This window comes from Saccostrea echinata, unplaced genomic scaffold (assembly GCF_033153115.1).
Source record: "Saccostrea echinata isolate AGI-Se365-2 ecotype Australia unplaced genomic scaffold, CSIRO_AGI_Sech_v1 ptg000028l, whole genome shotgun sequence".
NCBI classification, from domain to species: Eukaryota; Metazoa; Mollusca; class Bivalvia; order Ostreida; family Ostreidae; genus Saccostrea; species Saccostrea echinata.
Window position 1 is genome coordinate 1,275,892 of NW_026889777.1, and position 24,416 is coordinate 1,300,307.

At 31.9% G+C, this 24,416-nt stretch overlaps 1 protein-coding gene across 1 annotated transcript; it reads left to right on the plus strand.

The window, feature by feature from the left end:
• Nucleotides 1-9,985: 9,985 nt before the first annotated feature.
• LOC133194012 (protein AF-10-like) lies at nt 9,986-24,171 on the plus strand. The gene is made up of 16 exons (XM_061329930.1): nt 9,986-10,184; nt 10,298-10,377; nt 12,709-12,763; nt 13,104-13,216; nt 14,571-14,674; nt 15,619-15,712; nt 16,606-16,713; nt 17,048-17,252; nt 18,164-18,434; nt 18,874-19,053; nt 19,441-19,635; nt 20,975-21,063; nt 21,278-21,483; nt 21,717-21,771; nt 22,090-22,169; nt 23,987-24,171. The coding sequence occupies exons 1-16, from the start codon at nt 10,076-10,078 to the stop codon at nt 24,086-24,088; spliced, it is 2,046 nt and encodes a 681-aa protein (XP_061185914.1). The 5' UTR covers nt 9,986-10,075; the 3' UTR covers nt 24,089-24,171.
• The last annotated feature ends 245 nt before the right edge of the window (nt 24,172-24,416 follow it).

Genomic DNA, 24,416 nt, shown 5'->3' on the forward strand with positions numbered 1-24,416 from the left:
AATTTAATAAGTATATCACCAACATGACCAACATAGATAGGATGAAATAATTTGAAAGATCCGATTTGACTAAAAAAAAAACAATTATCCGTACATAGTTGAGTTTGCAAAATAGATTTAGAATGGCAATGCCTGTTTAGTGTATGGCCACTGATCACTGGATCTAGGTCACGCGTGATCAGGGGATGGCCGGTTACGTAATTATAAACAAAAACAAACCCCGAGACGATTTGAAAATGTGTGACTCAATAATTTGGAATGAAACCACAGAATACGTAAAAACTTATTTTAAAGTAGGATTAGTATTTATTTTGGATAGGTTTATCATTTATAGCAAGTTTATTTCAGTTATGCGCATAAAGATTTCACCTTCACCTGTCTAATGAAACTAGTTACCTGTATATGGGTCAAGCTTCTAGCTCATTTATTAAAAAAGACTCAAACAAAATAACAAGTTCACGAGATCAATAATATGTTAAAGAACAACTTTTTTAGCGACAGCTATATCGAAATATTTACCGTTTTTGAGTTATAAAACGAAAACTTTCAAGGACCCTAGATCCCTAATTTAAGGGACCAGCCCCTTTTTGGAGGTGCCAAATGAAAGACCTTAAAATTGTGCACAACTTTTATTCAACATGTCTTAACAAAATATTTTTAGTTTAAAAGATACATAGGAAAATATGTGTAAATTTTCGCGCTTTTAGGCGTTCTAATTTTTGACCCCTATCTAGCGCCATTTTGAACACAGAAATCAAAAAACAAAAATAGATGTGCACAACTTCAATGCTTCTATTATTTAAATTCGGTAGAATTTCTACTCCAGCTTTTGTAGTCTCGGAGCCTTTATCCGGAAATGAAGAGTCCTAAATTTTCATTTAAAGGGAGATAACTCAAAAGCGGAAGTGGATTTTTGACATGTTTGACAGCATTCTGATAGAGTTTTGTAACGTCTATAAACCCTGCAAATTTGAGCAAAATCCGTTGAGAAATGAGCGAGATATGAGGTCTCAAAGTTGGCGTCTAGAAAGGAGAAGAAAAAAAAAAGAATAATAATCTTAACCATCAGAATCAGTAGAAGGTCTTCCGTTGTGACGGAAGACCTTAATAATATAATTATATCGTGTACATGATGCTAGTATTAGAAATTTGTTCAATTTGTGAAAGCGGTTTACATGAAATATGGAGATAGCGAGCAGGGATAAAGATGAAAAGTCCATTGAAATAATACAAATTGTGAGCAGAGCAAACACGGACCTCTAAAACATCAGAAGTGGGATTAGGTGCCATGGAGGCATAGGCATCCCCTGTCGACCGGTCACACCCGCCGTATGCTCCTTGTCGTGGTCAGGCAGACGGAAAAAAAAAATTCCGTAGACAATTCAGTTTATGTATAAGCGAATTTTGAAGAAAATGTACCGAAAATCGGTGGGAAATCATTGATATTGAGAAAAATCTAGAAAAAAAAAATAATTTCCTTCTCTTGACCTTTTATATGCTACATACCTTTTTATATGCTACATACCTTTTTATATGCTACATATCTTTTTATATGCTACTATGCTGCATATCTTTTATATGCTACATATCATTGCCCATTGTAAAACCTGCCGAATTACAAATGTTCGGTTGTGAACAATTGCACGACTTGCAGGGTTTTCTTTAAATGAGCCTTAAAAACCTACCTTGTTCTTAATCTTAACATAAGATATATGCGGGTATTACCGTTAAAAACAATCTTGTTTATCAGGCCATCTTTAAAATAATGTTTGTTTGTCTTCTCCCGACTTAGGGTAAAAAAAAATAGGTCGGTAGGTAGGTGGGAAAATAATTATTTCCTAGAAGATTTCAACATCAATGCTGACTTTTCAAAATATATGAAAATTAAAGGTAGTAATAAAAGTAAAATACTTGTTGACGAAATGAGAAAATTCCCGAATAAATAAAATAAATTAATCGTTTCCTGGAGATTTAAAAAGTTCTGAGTCTGGCCAGTTTTAGTCAGTCGGTCGGGAGAGGGCAAACAAACTTTTTTTTAAAGATGGCCTCAGTTTTATCACTTTTATTTTCTTCGACCATTATACTGTTAAAACAGTTTCTTCTGTGGTCCTCTCAACCTACGTACAAGAAGACATAGGGCAGTCTTTCATCATTTCTTTCGTCCCTCGAAACTTATTGCAATATATATGTATATATGATCACTGTCTAACCAAATACAATCATTTTTTATACCACAGCATGAATTATTCACTTTTGTGGCCCTGTTGTATGAGTTATCTATAACTTATACCGCAACAAATCAAAATAGTATTTTATATAGTCACTTTATCTCTGTTTAATGGGTTGTACCACCTAATACCATTTCAAATATTAACAAATCTTTGACAATTATATTCTGGTTTTTCTGAGGTTTTACATATACAAAATATAGAATATCGTTTCTAAGAGTACACAGGCGTATGCAGTAGTCAAAGATGATATATTGAAAATATAAACTCAAAACGTGAGGAAAAATAACGCATTTGATCCAAAAAAAAAAAAAAAATAAATAAATACTAGGAACATTCATTAAGTTATGTATCAAATCACTAACTACAGTGTCTTAAATTAGTAATTTATAATCAAGAGTGAAAACAAACTGTAATCGTATATTTGTGTCTTTTAATTCTATAAAAAAAAAAAATGATAGGGAAAGTAAAAAGACAAAGAAATTCTTTCAAGTAAGTTTTAATTGATACATTTTTAAAGTGGAATATAAAATCATCCTCAAAAAAAGGGGAGATGCGTTTAAACATGTAATGACAAAGTGAAACAAGGTATATATTAGACATACTTTCTGACACTGTAAAGTATAAGCTCTATATCTAATGCTGATTCCGTGACAAAACGAAATACACGCCACTACACAATGCATGCTTAATATAACGTATAGTAACACATTGTATATTTCTTGTCGTGACATTTATTTCATACGTTCGTAGCGTTCTTATTGTATCGTGTATGTTGCAATTTACCGTACATGACTGTATCTAGTCGGTTCAGAAAGTGCAGTGTTTCTATCTTCATTAGCAACTTAGAAACCATATATTTGCTTCTTTAATGGTCTAATTTATGATAACGAATGTGTATACCTAAGAAGAAACAATCTTTGGTCACGTAGCCGAGAATGAAGTCTAACATATGTATTGATATATGTTAAATTGTACAATAGAGACCAGATTCATATTAGTACAGTATCATTAAAGATTTCATTTCATTCTTAAAATCAAAATTTTTGTAACAATTCCTAATAATTCTATTTTAATTTTATTAATTTTCTGAATTATGACAGGGATTTCGTGTGTTTTTGCTTTGCTCTGTTGTTTTATATTAAGATTTTTTCCTGATTGGGAAAGTTTACATGTTGTTCTACAAAAATCAGTTATAAGAATTGTTGTAATATCTCTTGCTGGTTCATACTTATATAATAGTGTTGTACTTTGCATGCAGTATGCCTAAATAGTAGTGAGGGTTTGACATATGGTGCACGAGCCGGAGGCGAGTGCACTTTGTGTCAAATCCTCACTACTATTTAGGCATAGTGCATGCAAAGTACAACACTATTGTTATTATTATGTTGACTGTTGTATAAATCGACAATATTTTCTTGATTTCCAAAGTTTCATCACCTCTTACATTCATGTTAGTGCACCCCTATTATGACGTCACGTTTTGCTACATGTACGTCATAATCTTTTTTTTTTATTTTGAATGTTTCATGCATTAGGTCCTAATGTACAGATTGTTTCAGAGAATTTTATCTGAGAGAAGGGAAACAGTTGCAAGAAACTATTTTAGAGAAAATATTTTATTTTTTTTTTCTTTAAGTGTAAAATATTTGAAACTAAGTATATTTATTACATTTTCAACAGTGAAATACTGTGATTTATAATTATTTATTGAATAAAAGTAATATTCTCTCAGAGTGTGAAAGGATACCAAAATGATATTATCTCACAATGTGAAAGGATATCAAAGTAAGTAAAAAATAATTTCTGGCCTGGCATAAGATAGAGATAATAACTAACCATCTTGATAGAGCTAAAACTGCAAAATTCTTCCCAAATATGTTGCTAAATTCCATGCTATGTAATGTTTCCAATCTCACAACTGCTAAGTTGTCTATGACGTCTAAACCGCTCAACTATGACGTCAAGCCTATAATACTGTGTTAAGACAGAGGCAAAGGGAAAACCAAAGAAAATGTAATAAACAGAAAATTCAATGTTTTGTAGATGAATATGGAATTTATTTCACTCGTGAGACAGCATTTTTTTTTATATTTTCACTCGTGCTTCGCACTCGTGAAAATATCAAAAAATCCTGCCCACTCGTGAAATAAATTCCATATTCATCTACAAAACATTGGATATCCTCTATATATTTTATAATACAGTGTTTTAGATAACGGCGTCTGTGGCTAAATCGGTAGCGCGTCGGACTGCCACTCTTGGGGTCGTGAGTTCGATCCCCGGCGTGGTCGCTGTCGGATTTCCTCCCCCCCCCCCCCCCAAAAAAAAAAGCCGTGCACTATTTCGGCATAGTATGCTTACGCTATATAAATCCTTAGAACACTATGCGAAAATAGTTGATTATAATAATATAGAGACAAACTGATAGGAAGTATAATAATTATTGATATAAAATTAATCAAAATGGATGCAGGACACTATGACGCAGCAATGTGATTCATTGGCTTAATATGTACCTATTTCAAACGAACCACAGACAGATTAACATAAAGGAATAAAAAGTTGTACGCACGAGTCCTCCAAGGTTGCCCCTTGAACACTTCTCTTTTAATGTTTCAGAAAATGACCAAGGAAATGAACCTTGGAAGCATATACTTCACACAATATACATGTACTTCTACCTGAAATGACATATTGATTCTCACTACTAGCGCTATGCCAATTCTGTTGGATATGTTTAATTCCAAGGACACCCAACAAGAGTTGATGGTGGACCACTTTCGGTCATGTGAAAAAAAATGTTTTATGAGTAAGATCAGATTATATTTTGACTCATATGATCTCAAATGTACCTTTTGCATCTGAACTAATGACATCAGAATGGACAGGCACCAGAGTGATAGAATGATGAAAAGAGTAAGATAAAAAATATGGTACCGGTTATCACAAGCAACTGTATCTTCATATATGTCAGGGTTGGATACAATAACTTAGTCCAAATATCAAATAATGACAGAGGAAAGTATCAACAAGATGTGTTTGTGAAACACTGATGCCCCCGTATGGCAGCTTATGGCGAAGGTCAAAGTTTCTCAAATGCAAGTCAAAATCCAGGCCAAAAGATAAAAAAATGTTGGTACCCAAAGAAAGGTCTTGTCTCGAGGAGTATACCTGTGAAATTTGAAAGCCCTAACTGCAACTGTTCAAAAGTTATGGCAAAGGTTAAAGTTTTTTAAAAGTAAGTAAAACGTCAAGGTCAAAGTTGTTGGCATCCAGAGGAAGGTCTTGTCACAAGAATTACACACGTGAAGTATGAAAGCCCTAGCTCCAACCATTCAAAAGTTATGGCCAAGGTTAGAGTTTTTCAAAAGCATGTCAAACTCCTAGGTCAAGGTCAAAGGGTCAAAGAGGTTGAAATCCAGAGGAAGGTCTTGTCACAAGGAATACACATGTGAAGTTTGAAACCCCAAGTACCAACTGTTCAAAAGTTATGGCCAAGGTTAGAGTTTTTCAAAAGTAGGTCAAACTCCAAGGTCAAGGTCAAAAGGTCAAAGTTGTTGGTATCCAAAGGAAGGCCTTGTCACAAGGAATACACATGTGAAGTATGAACCCCCAAGCACCAACTATTCAGAAGTTATGGCCAAGGTCAAAGTCTCATAAAATTTTGCAAAAGTGGGTCAAACTCCAAGATCAAGGTCAAATATGACGATACCAAAAGAAAGGTCTTGTCACAAGAAATACACATGTGAAATATGAAAATCTTAGCTCCAACCAATCAAAAGTTATGGGCAAGGTTAAAGTTGACAACAGACAGACAGACAAACAGACAAACTGATAAACAGACAAACAGATAAACAGACAAACAGACAGACAGGACAAAAACAATATACCCCCGGGATCTTTCGATCCGGGGGCATAAAAAATTTCTGTGCTATATTTTGGAAGAGAATGTAGGGAAATACAAACTAAGAACTACATGTATTTCTTGTATTTTTTTTAGAAATCAGTTTATCACAAAGAATTATTGAAATCAAGAATTATTGAAAAAGGAAAAAAAATTGACCAATCAATTCATTATTGACAATGGTTCAATAAATGTACTTGTAAAAATGGATGCAAAATAAACTCAAGCAAAATGTGTTCAATCAAGTGTTTTGTGCAATTCAAGATGCAAAAAAAAAACAACAACAAACAAACAAACAAAAAAAAACAACAAAAAAACAAACAAACAAACAAACAAACAAACAAACAAACAACCCCCCTCCCCCAAACAAAAACAAAAACCAAAACAAAACAAAAAAAGTATAATAATATTTAATCTGTTCACAATGATTATAGTTTTTGTCATGATCAGTAAACGGAAAATTTGTAGATAATTTAGTGTGAAAATAAAGGCCTAACAATTTGTATGAAAGATGTCGGTGATCACTCAGCCTAACGATAGTCTGTATTTGGTAACAAATCATAGTATCGAATATAGAATTTGCAAAATGTTGATTTCAAATGAGACTGTTGATATCCCTGTATCATCACTTATTTGTCAATAGATTGCCCCTTTTTTAAGAAAAACATAGGAAAAACATGTTCTTGCGTATCGAATCAATCTGCAGATAAAAACTCCGTATACTTGGTATATTGCTACAAAAATAAGAAGTTGACGATAGAAAAGTTGAAGTCACCACATTTATCATAAAATTTAGTTGTTAGTTGGATATCAATGTCTTTCTCTAGGAAAATATCCAAATATTGGTTACAGGTCTGCCAGACACTGTGGTGTCTTATATTTCGCGTTCAAAAGGATATATCAAAATGTTAATCAACGTAGAAGTGAAAATGAATACTGTTACCTGTAAGTGATAAAACGCCAACGGTATTTCTAAATATCGAATTAAAGGCCACAGAAAGAGACTTCTTCTGTTCATGTTGCAGTTTTTTAAATAAATTCTGCTTCATATAAATACAGAAATAGGTCTCCTAATAACGAGGCACAATTATCACCCATTGGAATTCCAAAAGTTTGTTGGAAGACCTGGTCTCCTAAAGCTATATAGATATATCGTCAATCAGAAACTCATACGTCTTTTTCTTATCAACTTCGGATTACTTGTGTATAGAATCGAACGTTTTAACAATATAAGTTTGCAGATGACCATTGGCCAGGTATGTAGAATTACGACTTCTGTTTTTGTGGAAAAAAACAGCTGTTTATGGTTTCAAAAAGCCTGATCTTTAATAAATCGGGGAAATGATTGTATAAAGTGTTGAAAAGTTGTGCGTTTTGGTACTATTGATTTTGGCAAAAATTTTGTGATTTCAAATTTTCTAAAAGTTCCTGGAGTTTTTAAAGTATCCACATCTGATTATAAAACCACTTCTCGAATATGTTATTGTACAATACTCCTGAAGTTTCTCCATTGCTGTTAATGCATGTGTAAGGAGTAAAGAAATAGGCATGGTGGGACATTTTCTAGAATTCTTTATGTATCTTTGTAAGACTTTTAAGTTTTATAGGAATCCAGTATAGGTATGGTAACTCATATATATTAAAATTGGTTGTTGGGAATATTAAAAATATTTAAAACTGACATGGTTTTGAAGAATTTCCTCCTTAGAAAGAATCATCAATTTTTATATATGCTTCTGTATTTTTAATTTTTTTTTTTCGAATACTGTATGTATTTATGCACACATAATTTAACCCAACAAACTGACTAAGAAATGTTAATCAGATGTTAATTAACCATTAGATGCAATTAAAGAGTAGTAAATTGTAAGGTTTTGTAACTTACAGCTTTAAATTGACATCTTATTTCAAGACTCAGATCTTCTGTGCAATTTATTTCATTGTCTGTAGAAACTGAAATCTACAAGCAAAAAACTTTACTGCTTTGTTAGAAATATGAACACAGCTTATCTTGACAAGAGAGATAACTGTAAACGTTTTCTTTTGCACTAAAAAGTGGGGGAAAATAGTTATTTCATAATTTTACCAGAAAAACTAATGGAATATTATAAATGTGTTAGCAAATTTGCAATAAACTGATCTTTATTAATTCATTATTTTGGTAAGTCAAATATGTTTCTATTTTTATTCTCCAAGCTATGACATTTTCTACAAACAAAAAATTGGATGTATGGACTGGTATAATATTTTTTGATTTATTTTGGTTGTAAATGATGCAAATGTCAAAGTCTTATAATATTAAGAAAATGTTGAAAAATTGTAAATCTATACACTATTTTCTCACTTTATAAGACGCTATACTTAGAAATCTTGAAAATGGCCTTAATATGGAAACCTTGAAAATGGCCTTAATATGAAAACCACCTAGATGCACTTGAATTTATTTGTTCATATATTGTAGATAGATACAATATGGTAGAGAAGGTCAGGGATTATTGCAATTATACGTGAAAATATCAGAGTTGCCCTACATTGATGACTATTTTTTACTTAATAATGCATACGTACACGTTTTCACAAAATGATGATTGAATGTATCTCAAGTTTGACAAATACAATAAACTCCCTTATAGCCAAGGAATTTTAGTATAAGGATAACTTTTTTAAAATAACTTGATGTTTTTGCTCATTATTTTTTTTTAATAAAACTTTATGGTTACTTATTGTTTATGATAACTTTTAAATTTTAATGTAACTATTTTTAAGTCAACTTTTGCTGTCTCAATGCAAGTTTGATGCCCATCTGTATTTTTAATAGTTTAAGTTTTGTATTACTTCTTGCGTAAACTGTGACTATGAAATGTCATTAAGAATATGTTTCTGAAAATAGCTTTCGTAGCTTTAAGAGAGGAAAACACGCCGCGTATGTCACAACAATTTACTTTTTCAAGTGTTTAATGCGCTGCACGATTGTAACATAAAACCAGATATCTATAATGCTAAGTCTCATGAATAGTTGTTTTGAGTTTGCTAAATACATATTTTACAGGTATCAATACGTAATGTATAAATTAAAATATATGATTTATGTAAACTTTTAATTAAACTATAAATGAAAAATATAGATCAAATGATCGCAATGACACAGTATTTGATTGATTTGCGTTAGGTCTACCTAAACTTAACGCACGGATATGGAGTTCGCATGCAGTGTTAAAGTTCCTAAATGCCATCGTGTAATTTTTCTTTGTAAAGTTTTTTTTTCTAGTACAATGTTTTAAATTTCAGTTCCTTTATCTTATTATTTGAACTGTAGCCTATATATCCAAAGAATAAATACAGTGTATTTTTTTCTTATACACGGCAGGTATCTTTATATGTAGTCTAACAGTCATATGTAAAATCAGACTAAACTATTTTTTTTTCCAAATCAAGACAATAATCTGACATCCTCTTAAGCATGTATATGGAACATTGTTGAGTAATTGATTCATCGAAAATTACTCAGCAATGTTCCATACACATGCTAAAGAGGATATCAGATCACTCGATCAGTGTCTCGATTTGAAAAAAAAAAAAATAGTAAGGAACAATTAACGATAATCATTACAATTTCCTTTTTTTTTGAGGGGGGTATAAATAACATTTATTAATAACTTTTTTGAATAATAAATAACATTTTATTTTGAATAATAAATAACATTTAACTTCGCTAAAAAAATCTTCTAGTTGTATTCACTGTTAAAGTTTAAACCTAAACTGCTAAACAGCTAATGTGTCAAGTGATCTACCTATACTTTCAGTACTTTGATGAAGTCCTTGTTTATTTTCATAACGCATGCGCTATGACCTTTCTGTCGGAACATGGGGAAATGAAATATGTCGGCAAAACAATGATTTGCTTTCGTTTTCAAGGGTTAATTCCTTGAATCTGATCACGATGAAGGAGATGGTAGGAGGTTGCTGTGTTTGTTCAGATGAGAGAGGTTGGGCGGAGAACCCCCTTGTATATTGTGACGGTCAGGGCTGCAATGTAGCAGTTCACCAAGGTTCGGGGGGTTGCAATAACGATTTGTAAATTATATTATAAACATTGAGATCACGATTGAATTGTGTTGAAATATTGTTGTAATTCAAAATTTATGCCTTTTTTGTTTTACAGCTTGTTACGGAATTGTACATGTACCAAAGGGGCCTTGGTATTGCAGAAAGTGCGAATCACAGGAACGAACTGCTCGAGTTGTAAGTTTCGCGGCCATTTTGAATTTGACCGGATGCACGTTTTTCTGTGTACATCAAGGCTGAAGCGCAATAACTTTATTTGTTGTAAGAAGTTGAATGTTCACTTTTTATTGGAAAGCAAGGTTGTCTGAGTAAGAGTTTATGCCGTTTATATGAAGTTTAAATTACATTTGATCTGTAGGTTGCAATGTGTAAAGGCCTATTGTGTTTTTGCAATATTATTTTCTGGGGGTGGGTTTAGCCTTTAGGCTTTGATACTGCAATTTGTTGCAAAATGAGGTACTTATATACTTGCTACACGTAAGTTGATAAGTCCCAAATGAAATGAATAGATGTGTTACATATTTAATAAGCTGTATTTTAAAAAAAAGATTGTTCATAGTCTTGGGCATAACCTATCGATATTTCTTAAAATTTATTAACCAAATATCAAATTCAGAGTGCGGGACGGTTCGCCCCAAAAGACCATTCGCGCTGAGACGTTTCGCCCCAAGACGGTTCGCGCCGAAGATCAATTAATAAATTACGTGGTAATTATCACTTGTTAACAGCAATTACTAACTTCTTAATAATACTTTTGTACTGTGTTATATTAATCCAATCCATTGGTTCAATCAATAAAACCAATTTATATGGGATATACTAAAGACTTGACACTCTGTAGACCGGCTGATTGAGATAATTTTGCCTCTATGGGGGAAATATTAATAGATGATGCATACCAAAATACAGTTGTAGAGAATTAAAAAAAACTGAGAATCTAGCTCTATATCATGCTTTATATCCCCCCAGCCCATAATCATACTAAAGTTTAAAAAAAAGAAATTTTCAGACCTGATTTTTTTAAATAAATTACTGATACTTAAAAAAAGATATTTTTAAATGACCTGATATTTTAAGCTCTACTGGTCAGAGACCAGAAGAGCTTAGGCGATAGTAAGGTGTCCGGCGTCCGTCTGTCTATCCGTTTGTCTGTCTGTAAACAATTTCTTTAAAACGCTACTCCTCCTAAAGTTTTGATCTGATTTCAATATAACTTGGCACACTAGTAGACTACACTGAGAAACAAAATTTGGTGCATTGGTTTTTGATTTCAATGAACTATGTTGCCATGGTTACTAAAAATAGAAATTCCTGTGAAATTACTTCAAAAAACTTCTCCTGCTACAGTTTTGGTCTGATTTCAATATAACTTGACATACAAGTAAACCACATTAGGATTCATAATTTAGTGCATCGATATTTGAGTTCGATGAACGGTGTTAACTCAAAATCGCAAAGAAAATTGGAGTCAGTGTGCATCCTATTGAGCAACGGTAAAATAAACTTGACACCCATCTCATAATTTAATTCTCCTCTTTATCTTGACATGGTTAGTCTCCAAATTATAGTTATAACACCTTACTTACAAAACTGACTCAGACAATTATGATTGCTGAATAAACATAATTATATCTGCACATGGATAATGATACATTTTAATTATGGTATAAGCCTATTTTCAACAATTTAAACATGAACGTTTTTTAGTAACTTTAGAACATTTTTAATAAAGTCAAAAGAAGGTCTTCTAGGGCGAATGGTCTCGGCGCGAAACATAAATGGGGCGAAACGTCCCGTTACCTCAAATTCATTGTCATGGGGGTGTGTCCCATAATAGTAAGATGGAACATAACAAGTTTCAGTTATTTGTTGATTTGCAATAAAATTCCACTGACAGCTTAATTTTTCATGAAATCTTACATGTTCCTGGAATTAAAAAAACATATTAAATGTAGCAGGGATGTAAATGCTAGGCCTAATGGGACAGGCAACTTTTGCAAGTTTCGCGATATCTCATAAGTTGCAGATTTCTTTAGTCAATTTTAAATTAATATATCTCTAATGCCATGAAATATTTCTGAAAAAACCTTTATTTATCTGTCTAAAAAATTATTCAAGATTTGTAGTTAGCAATGTTTATACTCCTTATCCTAGAATAGTTTCATTGTATATTCAAAATCAACACATGCGCTGATCAGCCTATTTCCAAGAATTTGGTGAATTGGGTTGTTGTTTGCTTTATATTTAAATTATTTTAAAATGTATACTTTAAGATTTATTAAAACTCCATTCCAATAAACAAAACAGATTACATTTATCCGAAAACAAACTTTCTACTGGGAATAAACTTAGTTTGAAAAAATTTTAGTGTTGTGTGTGACTTTGTGGGCAAATAAACATGGCTTTGAAGGAGTTGCCTATCCCATTAGTAGATAGGTCCTTGAATGTAGTTTTAATATTAAATTATTGCTAAAGCAGGATAATTTCATATTCTTTTTTCCCCCATAGAAATGTGAGCTGTGTCCCCAAAAGGATGGTGCACTAAAACGAACTGACACAGGAGGTATGTTATTGGTGGCTAGTGATACAAATACACTAATATTTACAATGAGCTGACTTGTGATGTTTATCAAGTTAATTGTGGATCAAGACTAATTTTAAATTCTCCTTATCATCTTGAATTTAATGCAAATTTTGAATTTCTAATTTCCTTGAATTATTTAATAATTTGATTACAAAAAGGTGTAGAAATAGTAGAATCTAAATGTAAATTTTAAGTATTATTAAAGATTTTCATTGTAAAGAAGCATTCTTTGAATGAGACACTCTACCACTTTGTTGTAGATGATGTCAGGTTAATCCATGCTGTAACATTTTATGTAGATTTTATTGTCTGATTTCAGTTGCTTGGTGTCACGTGGTGTGTGCTTTATTCATACCAGAGGCTTGGTTCGCAAATGTTCAGACCATGGAGCCTATTGTTTTAAAAAATGTTCCTCCTGAAAGATTTAATAAAGTAAGCCAATTTGTTCCCTGTCTCTGTCCTAGTTATTGTGGTTTGTTATCAGGAATTTATCAGTACCTTCTCAGGGGCCGAAATTTGGCCCCATTCCTAATTGAAAAAGAGTTCAATTTTTCCCAATTTGGCAGTATTTTTTCCCAATTGGTGAACAATGCTTTGATATTTAATTATCTTGGAAAAAACTCAGTGAAATTGTCAGTTTGTCTGTAATTTTCATATATTTATCTCATTTAGCAGCAAAGGTCATAAGATGTTGAAAAAACTGTTAGTAAACATCGCCGACTTTTAATCCGAATTTCCTCCTTTTTTCTGAAAATGATGATATTGTTTAATAATATAGATTTATTAAGTTATATCTACATACTCAATTGATCTATGAGTGAATGGTAAGAACTGTAGGCGTATATTTCAGATGGAAAAATATATTTTCAGTGCATTTTTACATATTAAAAGAGGACTTTGAGAAAATGTGTACTTAGTATAATTTTTTGCAGGAGGTTAATAATCTCCAGAAACAGATTCTATAATGACCTCAATTAGAATCTCATACATACATGTATTACCCTTAGTTGTATAAATACTTTAATATACTTTATACCCATTGAAATCAAATTTAGTTTCATTAGTCTATTATTCATTATCATAATTGATCATGTATGATGAAGTTGGATCAAATTTAATTGTCTGTTTGGTTGCCCAAATGAGAGTTCATGCTAAAATGTTAAATGAATTACACCTGAATACATGATGTTAGCAAGATTTTTATTTTTCCCAATTTCATCAAAAAGCTGATAATTTTTTCCCAATTCCCTAAAAATGGCGTTTCCCAAAATAGGCTGATAAATCCCTGGACTTATGAGGAACTCCAATGATTCAGCAAAAAAAAAAACAACAGAATATGCACATCAATATCCCCCCCTCCAACACACACACTCACCAAATAAGTGTTTGCTTGCCTTGTTCATTTCTGCTGTAAGTTTTTATTTGAAAATCTTTCAATTTCATTTTGAAATAATTCAAGCAAAAAAATTAAATTTCTGAAAACAACAATGTAGATACACATTTGCATATATTGAAACATATCTAATTTGAATTATCCTGCTTTTCACAAGCAAGGAGCAAAATTCTCTAGAAATAGATATACATACCAGGGCTCTCAATTGTCTATAATTGGGGATGTTCAAGGGCCCCATTCCCAAATCAAAAAGGTACCTTTTTTCTCAAAAATTGAATGTGTTAATTTTCCCAATAGTCATTTCTCCCAAAAATGAAAGAAAATATAGTTGGATATATGATATATTTTAATGTAAAGTAACCATAGCTTTGCTTACCTATGTGATCTTTACAGGTTTGTTATATATGTGAAGAAAGTGGTCGGGTAGATAAAGCTAACTCTGGAGCCTGCATGCAGTGTAACAGGAATGGCTGCAAGATGAATTTCCATGTCACGTGGTAGGTTTTGTTGTTGAACAACTGCTGTTATTTTGTCATTATTGTCATAGTCAAGGTAAAGTTTGTCACAACTAGAGATGTTTCAAATCTTCAACAAATTACAATTCAGTAAGATTCATGCCAGAAGTAAGTTTTAATTTTTTTTTTGCAAGATGGCATTTCTTTTCAGGGTTTAGGTTATTTTATTTGCCAGTGCAAGTAAAATTTGCTTTGGATGATTAGATATTGAAAACTTGGTCACCCTTACTGTGAACATTATTTTTTTCCTGGAACATAATCATATAAAATTTCAGTTTTATTTTTAAAACTAATACAGTCAACTTGTTATCTTGAACTTGATGGGATCGAGCAAAAAAATTCGAGATATCTGGGATTTTGAGATATTGAGTGTTTAATACTCAGAGAAGAAGTACTTCCAAATCACTTTTACATATCTATAGAGATCTTTGTCAATGTTATAGATACCAAAGGTCAGATGTATGTAGTTTCAGTTTTAGTAAAACATTCTACTAACTCAAGATTATTTATGTAGCCACTTGGCACACCTCAGCTAATTCGTACCTCATTTCATGTGATAAAGAGGATGTGGTGATTTATAAAAAAGGGCTTAGAAAAAAATTCTTTGATGAATACATTAGCAAACATTCGAGATTGTTCTAACAGAAATGTAACAGTTTGGCTTTGGTTGTCAGACACTCCAACAGGAGTTGAAAGTTTAAAACACTGAAAACATATTGATGACTATAAAAAAATCAACAATTAAAAAAAAATCAAGGAACATCTTTTATTCATTTTTTTATATTGATATATAATGTGACCCATAAACTTTTAAGAGTTAGGGGCCAACATGACCCCGATTGGGCTGAAGGTTTCAACTGTTAACCACAGCGCTGCTTTTTAAAGCTTTTATTAAGGATATCTTATGTTGTTCTTTTGTTTTGTAGTGCTCAGGCACAAGGACTTTTATGTGAGGAGGCTGGTAACTATGGCGACAATGTGAAGTATTGTGGGTACTGTGTCCACCATTACAAAAAACTGGTGAGGGGCGTTTTAATGAAGAAATAGGCATAATAGTTAGAGTTTCCTTCTTGTTAGCAAAAAAAGTGATGTGATTTTAATTCTTTAATTTCATATTGGAACTCAATATTTGCATCTGCCTATGAACAAAATGTAAAATTATATTGTTAATCCTTTGCATCTATTTTGATTAGTAATTGTCATTTCCTTTTTCTGCATTACCATAAACCTCATTGTTGCTAAAGATGCTCTAAAGTCTAAATCAACTACATTTGTATTTATAAAGGGCTAAATGTGAACAAATTCACAACAATTTTCACAGTGGAGGATTCCTGTTTCATAAGCCTTTTACAAAGTCTTAACTCTTTAGCTGTTTTCTGATCATAAATATCCATGAGCTGGAGTTTCTTTAGGAACTTGTGAATATTTCTTGTGCACTTATAGATTAATTAATTGAATTAATTAATTAAGAAAGTAGTTAAGTTTGGAGATATCTGTTTATAGTATCAAAAAACAATCAATTCATCATTAAGAACTTCAAAATATTTTTTTAAAAATTATATGTTCTGGTTGTATTCACTTAAGAAAAAAAAAAAAGAATTTAATATTTCAAAACATTGACAAATGTTATAAATGTGTAGAATCCCTTACTGTATATTTACAAAACTCTATATCCAATTTTACCTTTAAAATTTTGACACAAAACCTGTCAAAAGGGTAGAATGGTGCATATTTGAAATTAATCAGAATATAATTTATTTTACTGTATATTTGAATATCTTTGAAGACTCCTCTTGAATATTAAAATATGATTTTTTTTTTGGATAAAATTTGACACCCCTATATCTGATTTTTTTCTCATATAGAAAATATCTGTAGATTTCTCTTAAATTTTCTTTCATTAACTCTTGTAGAAGAGGGATGCAAACATAAAACAGATTCCTGCATTCAAGCCCATTCCTGCAGACAATGCAAGTCCTGAAAAGGGAGATAAATCTAGCATAGTGTCATCAGATATTCGTGTTAAAGCAGGATGTCAAGACATTCAACAAAGAAAGGAAAGGCACTTCAAGAAACTATATATATATTTTAAAAAAATGTCCTAAAATTTTATTATTAATAAGATATACGTGTACATATACCAGCATAAAAACAGGATTATGCTTGGAACAAGTTTTAATTGAATTGTAGAAGAATTGCTGTTAACTTAAAGTACCAGGTATATTTTGGTCAAACCTTGATTAAAACATAATTGTTACTTAAACATCATAGTATTGATATTGCAATACTCAACAAATAATAGAATTAATTTGATTTAAGTTATTTACTAGTCATGTTAATTTCTTGTCGATACAGAGAGGGAATAAAGCAGAAACAAAGGAGGGTTACAACACGATGGGGCACCTGCTGCAGGGGATCGAGAAGGACAAACACCCCTCCACTCCCCCCTTGTCTAATGCTAGCAGTGGGATAGGGACCTCTACCATGTCCGAGACATCGACAATCAGCCCAACAGAATCGCCCAATCAGGAAGAGGAAATTGAGAACAGAGCATTCCCAAGTATGTTACGAAAAAAAATTTTTTTTGAATTGTTTATCTAGCTTCTTAGAGGACCTCAGGGGAAAAAAAACTGTATTCATTTAATAGCATATTCCTGCCCCCATTATAATAATTTTGGAAAAATCATTTAATATGTGCACAGTTGTTTATACTGTTTAAAAAATCTTAACTAAAAACATATTGTGGATAGGAGACAAGTAATTGGGATGGCTTTTTCTCAGTTGCCAATTTTTTGGGAATTTACCATTATTTCTAAAATGAGGACAAAATGCACAAAGTTTGTTCAATTTTGACAAAAGTTCAAAGCACAAACTTGCTCAAGTACTATAATCACATATTTCATTGATATTATCATCCTTACACTCCAATAATCATGAAAAAAACAAACCCAAAACTAAATTTGTATTATTTTCTTGACATCATCTCTAACTAGTTTGATGAAATTTAATGCTTAAAAGTTCGCAAATATTTCCACATGTTTAGAACATATTTAAAGATTTCTCCATGAAAGTTTGATTTGGGGGAAGATATTGACTATTACAGAATATAGTTTTTTTCATGACTAGAATTTCTTTTCATATCATTTTTTCTTACTTCATGGGAATAGCATATTTTAAAAAAAAATATGTCTTCGATGTTAGAAAGTGTCACCTACCATAGTTTAATATCTCTTTATTTTCTGATAAGTTAGGAAGTTTCTTAATGCAAAAACTACATTAATTTGGTGCATTCAGTGATTTTACTGTCGAAAGAGGACTTAGAGAAAAAGCTTTAAGGTTGATTTGTTTCTTTTTATCAGACAGACAGTTTAATTTAAAATGTTTTACTCTTAAGATGTATATCCTGGTAATTGTATTGCTCCTTTTTAATGAGAAAAAAAAAATTGATATCAAAATATGAATTTATTTTAGTTTGTCAAACCCCCCAAAATGACAGAATCATTCTCCATCGATCTGTGTCATCCGGGAGCTTGTCTTCAGTACAGAGTACAGATCTTAGATTACCAAGTGAACCAGGACCAATGTTTTCATCCTCTAGTGGCTTGGGCGGTGAAGCGTTAAGTGGCAGTTTTACAGGATCATTAGACAGTTTTATAACAGGTGCAGCTCAAAAGATCTCAACTATGGGGAAAACTGCCTCACAGAGTGATAATGAAATCGATCAAACGGCAAGAAGGTCAAGGTAGTTATATTTCAGATTTTTTTTCAGATACTTTTATAGATGGAAAAAAATATTTAAATTAAAAACTCTTTAGTTTCCTACACAGTCACTGCACTTATTTAGAAGAGAAAATATTTATAGTGCAAAACTATAATTTTTTTTTTGCCTTAAATGTAAAAGTAGTGAAAGGTGACTGACTTGTGAAAGTGTGTTGATTGTGAAAAAAATATATAAAAAATGCCCATGACTAGAATGAAAACAAGGTAAAAAAAAAGGAATGAGGTCTTCTTTATGAAGTCCATTATTTGCTCTCCAGTTTAAGGAGGTAAATTTCGAATGCAGAATGGACAGCATTATCTGCGATATCCCTCTAAACAAATGGAATAGTTATTAGATGAGTGAGAGGGAACTGAATCACGAAAATATTGTTGTGAACCATTCTTGCTTTCTGATTTTGCAGATCTCAAGAAAAGTTTGAAAAGAAATTAAAGAGAACAAAGCAGCTGAACTCCGCAGGGGCCAAGAAACTGAACCGAAATCCCTCAACAGATAGCAAGGATGCCTCACCCCCCGGGTCTCGTAAGGTCCGCAGAAAGCCCGAAATCACCACTCCAAGTATAGGGGCCAACTCCAGTCTAAGGTACTGCATATCTAAAAAAAAAAAGTGAGTTTAAAGAGGATTAGAAAAATGTTGATTGTTCTGTTTGACATTTTGAGATTTAGAACTGAGAAGGGAAAGAAAGCACAATATATATTTTAATCTGGATAGTTTGCATACTGTTAAGTTTCAACCAATTGTTATCATACTATAGTATGTTATTGATTCCTAGTTGACTTCTTAGTTAAAATATATACCTCCCTGTCATCTCACATGTAGATATAGTTTGTCAATCAATAGTGAATCTACTTCAACAATAATAGGGAAGATTTAAAAAACATGACACTTTAGATGCAGAAAGAATTATTTAGGAAATAGAATTTATGATTATTAAATTAACAGTCCTTAATGAATTTTGTTGTGTTGCAGTCTGAATAACTTCTCTGTGTTTGGAGGCAGCCCACATTTCCAGAGTCTCAGTGCCCCGGGACCACTCAGCTTTTCTTTTACTCAGAATGCCTCAAGCTCAAACCTCGGGTCATATAATGATCTCTCAGATGGTGCATGTGGACCACCAAAGATATTTCCTAGTCAGCAGTCACCACAAAAGGAGCCACCAAATGGGTATAAAAGTCCACAAAATAATGAAATAATTCATTATAGCAGTCTATGCGAAAGTCACCGGACTGTCAGTTTTTACCGGTAAAATTTGGTTCGGGTCGGTATAAAAATCCAGGATACAGGACCGATTGTCCGATGAAAAATTAAGGCCTAAAAATCTTAATTTACATGTATATATGGTCTTATTGTCCACACATATCCTTTATTTGATACAATTAGCAGTAATACATGTTTAATTTTAATCTATAAGAACCCTGTCATGATCGTATATTTCTAACTCGAATTTCCTCTGTTCTGGAATATAGATCCATAGATAGCTCATACGTAGATTCAGTTGGGCGAAATTATTTTCATTATTAAACAAGAGTAACCGTAATGAGTTACTTCAGGAAAGAAATAAATCTATTTTAGAGTGCATTTCAAGTTTAAAAAAATCTTTCACAATGTTTATTTCGTTTGTATGTGTCAAATAACCAGAAAAAGAGAATATTGTAGGGAATTGTATATTACCAGGGACCTATATACCTAGTATATAGGTCCGTGATATTACCTTTTAAAAAGGAAAATTATTAATAGTAAGCTTGTTCATTTCAATAAAACAATTTTTTATAATTTCAAATCTGGATGACTATTTGAGGTTCAATTTAACAGTGAGAATCCTTCCCCCTCCTTTTTTTCAATCTCTGTATCATATAATGATGTATGATTGAATTTAAAGAAAAAAGGTCGGTCTGGTAAGTAAATGCTTGGTCTGGTAAAATATATATTTTTACCAGACATTATGTCCTGTAAAAATTTTAGACTTTCGCATAGTCTGTTATAGATTTATATTGATTAAATAAATACACTGCTTTGCTGTAGATAGTTCATAAACATTTATGAAAAGAAAAAAAACCCAGATCCTATATTAACCTCTGTATGTATCAAAGACGTTTTAATTTTAATAAGCACATTGCTATAAAGACTACTGCATAAATGTGAAATATGACATTTGGTCATTTCTGTAAACACTAATACATGTACACTGTACATGTATTTGCCTAAAGTCTTGCTATCGTTATTATCAGAAAAAGCCTTATGTGGGGTATTTTTTTCCACATTTTCATTGCTTTTGTTGCACTAGATGAAAATGTTGAACAATTGAAATCAACTATTTTTTCTTCAAAAGCCATGATGATTAATTTAAGAAGTATTAAGATTTGAAAATTTAATTGTGGATAAAGTATTTTAAATCTTAAAGTTTAGAACTTGTATTTGTATGATGAGGTAGAAGGAAATATACATAAACACTCTTTCATTAAAGCTATTTTTTCAAATTTAAAATTTGATTGAATTATTAAAGTGAGTTTCCGACATCACTAGAGCAGTTGTTAGAGAGGCAGTGGGAACAAGGATCTCAGTTTCTGATGAAACAGGGAGAGCATTTTGATAGTAAGTGAAGAATTAAACGTAAAATTTGTCCCATTTAAGATTTACCTGTCTCCTGCATCCAGATAGTAATAGTATACATGATCTCAAGTTCCTTGAATTAATCAGTATGCTTTTTTTTAACACTTGATGTAGGGGAATTTTCTGTTCTATAATTTGCCCGATTGTATTTCTCCTGTTTGTACATTTTCCAAAAAATTAAAATTTTTAATTGCAGTTGCCTCCCTTCTACACTGTCTACACCAGTTAAAATCAGAGAACCAACAGCTGGAGGGTCACATACAGTCCCTGTCTACGCGTCGCGACCACCTGCTGGCTGTTAACGCACGGCTAGGTGTTCCATTCTCCTCCCCTCTACATGCCGAATCATTCCTCAGTGCAGACAAATCCTTAGAAAAGAATACAGAAACATCACTAGTGCAGGTACTTGTAGGAAGTCATCTGAATCTAGAGCAATTCTATGAAATACATGTGTTGGGAAAAAAAGCTTTAATTCGCAAAAAAAAGAGAAGTTTTTCCTAAGACTTTGTCAAATATTTATTATGGATATATTGTTATCCAAATCTTGAAATTTTAAGATCAAAGTTTTGTCAGAAAGCAAGAAGTTTTGACAAGGAAAAGTTTTAAGAATAAAGCATTGTCTTTTTGTTCTGTAGGATGTGACCTGTTTAACAGCTGACAATCCAGTCCTGGCTGGAGGCTCCACCACAGGTAAGAATTCACCTGCCTAGGTAAGAATTCACCTGCACAAGTTTGAATTTACCTTCAGAGGTAGAAATGCTTAAAAAGGCTCCAGTCTTTCAGCCTATTGTGCTCAAAGAAAATAGATAATAGTCACTCCGCAAAGATCAAGATCAAAGGTCAAGGATATTTATGTTATAAACTAAGAAGATGGTCATCTTCCTAGTTTTAGAATTTTGAGTTAAGTCTTTTATTTGGCATAAATTCAGAAAATTTGTAGAAGATATGTTTAACTGTATGTCTTGGAATCAATTCAGTTTTGAGCATATATGTATGTTTTATTTACAGTTCCCATGACAAGTTCTGTCTCCTCCCTCCCAGCTATGACATCATCGTTCATCAGTAGTAATCCCACACAAACCTCATCAGTAAGTATTCTCTAGAGAATATTCTCTCAAAAGCAATGTGAAAAATATCTCAAGAAAGTGCAATAGTGGAAATTTTTGAAAGGAATAAATTTAAAAACTTGCTAAGTTATGTGAATATAACCTGGTTTAGGGCAGCTTACACTTTATAAAGCATGAAGCAGTTTCTAAAAAAAAGCATAAAATGTTCCAGCCTAGGTTGTATGAGTATACATAAACCATCTTTTATTTGCATTCAAGAAAGATTAGTAACAGTGTATAGATTTTAAACAGAAAATCACAAAAGTTGTTGTGAATAATAGTTGGATTACACTTTACAGTAACTTGGATAACTTTCAATTTTTTACTTATAATTATACCCCCCGCAAACGAAGTTTAGGGGGGGGGTATATTGGAATCAGCTTGTCCGTCTGTCTGTCCGTCTGTCTAGCTGTCCGTCTGTCTGTAGACGAGATTTTGTCCAGACCATTTCTTGGAAACTGTTGCAAGGATTTGTCTGAAAATTTGTACACTTATTCTCTGCCATATGAAGGTGTGCACCTGATATTTTCATCATGATTGGATAATTGTTTTGCAATTTACAGGTGTTTTTTTTTCATTTTTATTATGTGGTTTTGTCCAGATCTGTTCCCAGAGACTATTGCATAGATTTGTATGAAAATTTGTACACTTATTATTTACCATATGAAGATGTGCACCTGGTATTTTCAACATTATTTGATAATTTTTCTGCATTTTACAGTTTTTTTTTTCATTTTTATTGACTTAGTCATTTCAGGTTCATGTCTAAGGTTTGAGACATAGAATCTAGAACATCTGTACAAAAATGTGAACTACAGCTTACTCATTAGAACTAAAAAAAATCATAAAGTATTAAAAACAGTTTTTACATTACACAGCAGATAGTGTACATCCATTGTCCCTTGGGAGTAATGAGTGGACATGCATCCAGTTAAAGATAAATTAATGAGTTCAGTGTGGGAAGCTGCTAGGGCATCTCTGATCAAGCAGATCTTATCTATATCTCCTGGGAATTGGGCAGAAAGAAATAAAGATCTCTGTTGTCTAAGTCTCTTAATTGTAATTTATGTCTGTTAAAAAACTTAGTTACTGGAACCAGCATTTTATTTTTAAAATGAGTTTGATATAAAGGTATTAAGATCAATTTGATTTTGTATAATTAATTATGATATTTTTTTTTTTTAAACAATCAATTTGCAGAGTGTCATGTCTCACAAAGATGACAGATAATTGCAAACTATTTTTTCAATGTTATAAAAAACACTGTAAATACTAGTATTGATGTTTTATAAGGCTGCACCTTAGTTTCATTCATTAAAAAAAAATATAATGAGTAATTAAATTTTCACTCTAAATGTTTTAGCAAATTGTGAACACCTCTCACATCTAGAAAACATTAGTGATTAAATTTTGGTACCTTCTCTGAAAAACCCAGCGGGGGGTATTTGTCCCTTTTGGACAGTTCTAGTTTGATTTTCTTCCATTAAATGTAGAAAATAAGATGTTTGTCTTCAAAAAAGGCATTAAATTATATGCAAAAAATTAAATAATAACATCAAGAAGACTGATAAACTTTTAATAAAAGTTGTAATTGTGACTTGATTTATGCACATTATATGATTTCATCTAATTTATTTTAATCCAATTAACGATATATAATTATATTGTTTTTAGCATTGCAGACATTTTGAATCATCTATCGTGTGATAATTTCATTTTGCTAGCTTTTATATGAATTTTATTTTTATTTCTGCATACACTTTGTTGTGTTGAAAGTTCAGTATGATTTATATTTATAGGTATCAAATACTCCATTAAATACAGTCAACACGCCTACGTCAATGGAAGTGTCACCTTCCTCCTCATCGATACCAGACAAAAACAAACTGGATGTGACATGAACTGTTCTGTTATGTCATTAAATTTTTGTTTTTAATTATTAAATATTTAATTATTTATTGGAAAATAAAGAAGGTTTTTTAAACTTTGGCATATTTACTGATAGGTACTTCCTTAAAGTTTAAGCATATCTGTCGATGTGGCATCAACGTGTGTCTCCATTCACTTACTTAGTCTTGAGTTTGCAAAATCAATATTTAAGAAAAAATCATAAAGATTCTCTTTTTAGGTCACCTGAGTAGGGTTGGATACCGGTACTCGGTACCAATACCGTACCGAATAGTTACTTCAAAAATACCGGTAAAATACCGTTTCATTTAATACCGGTAC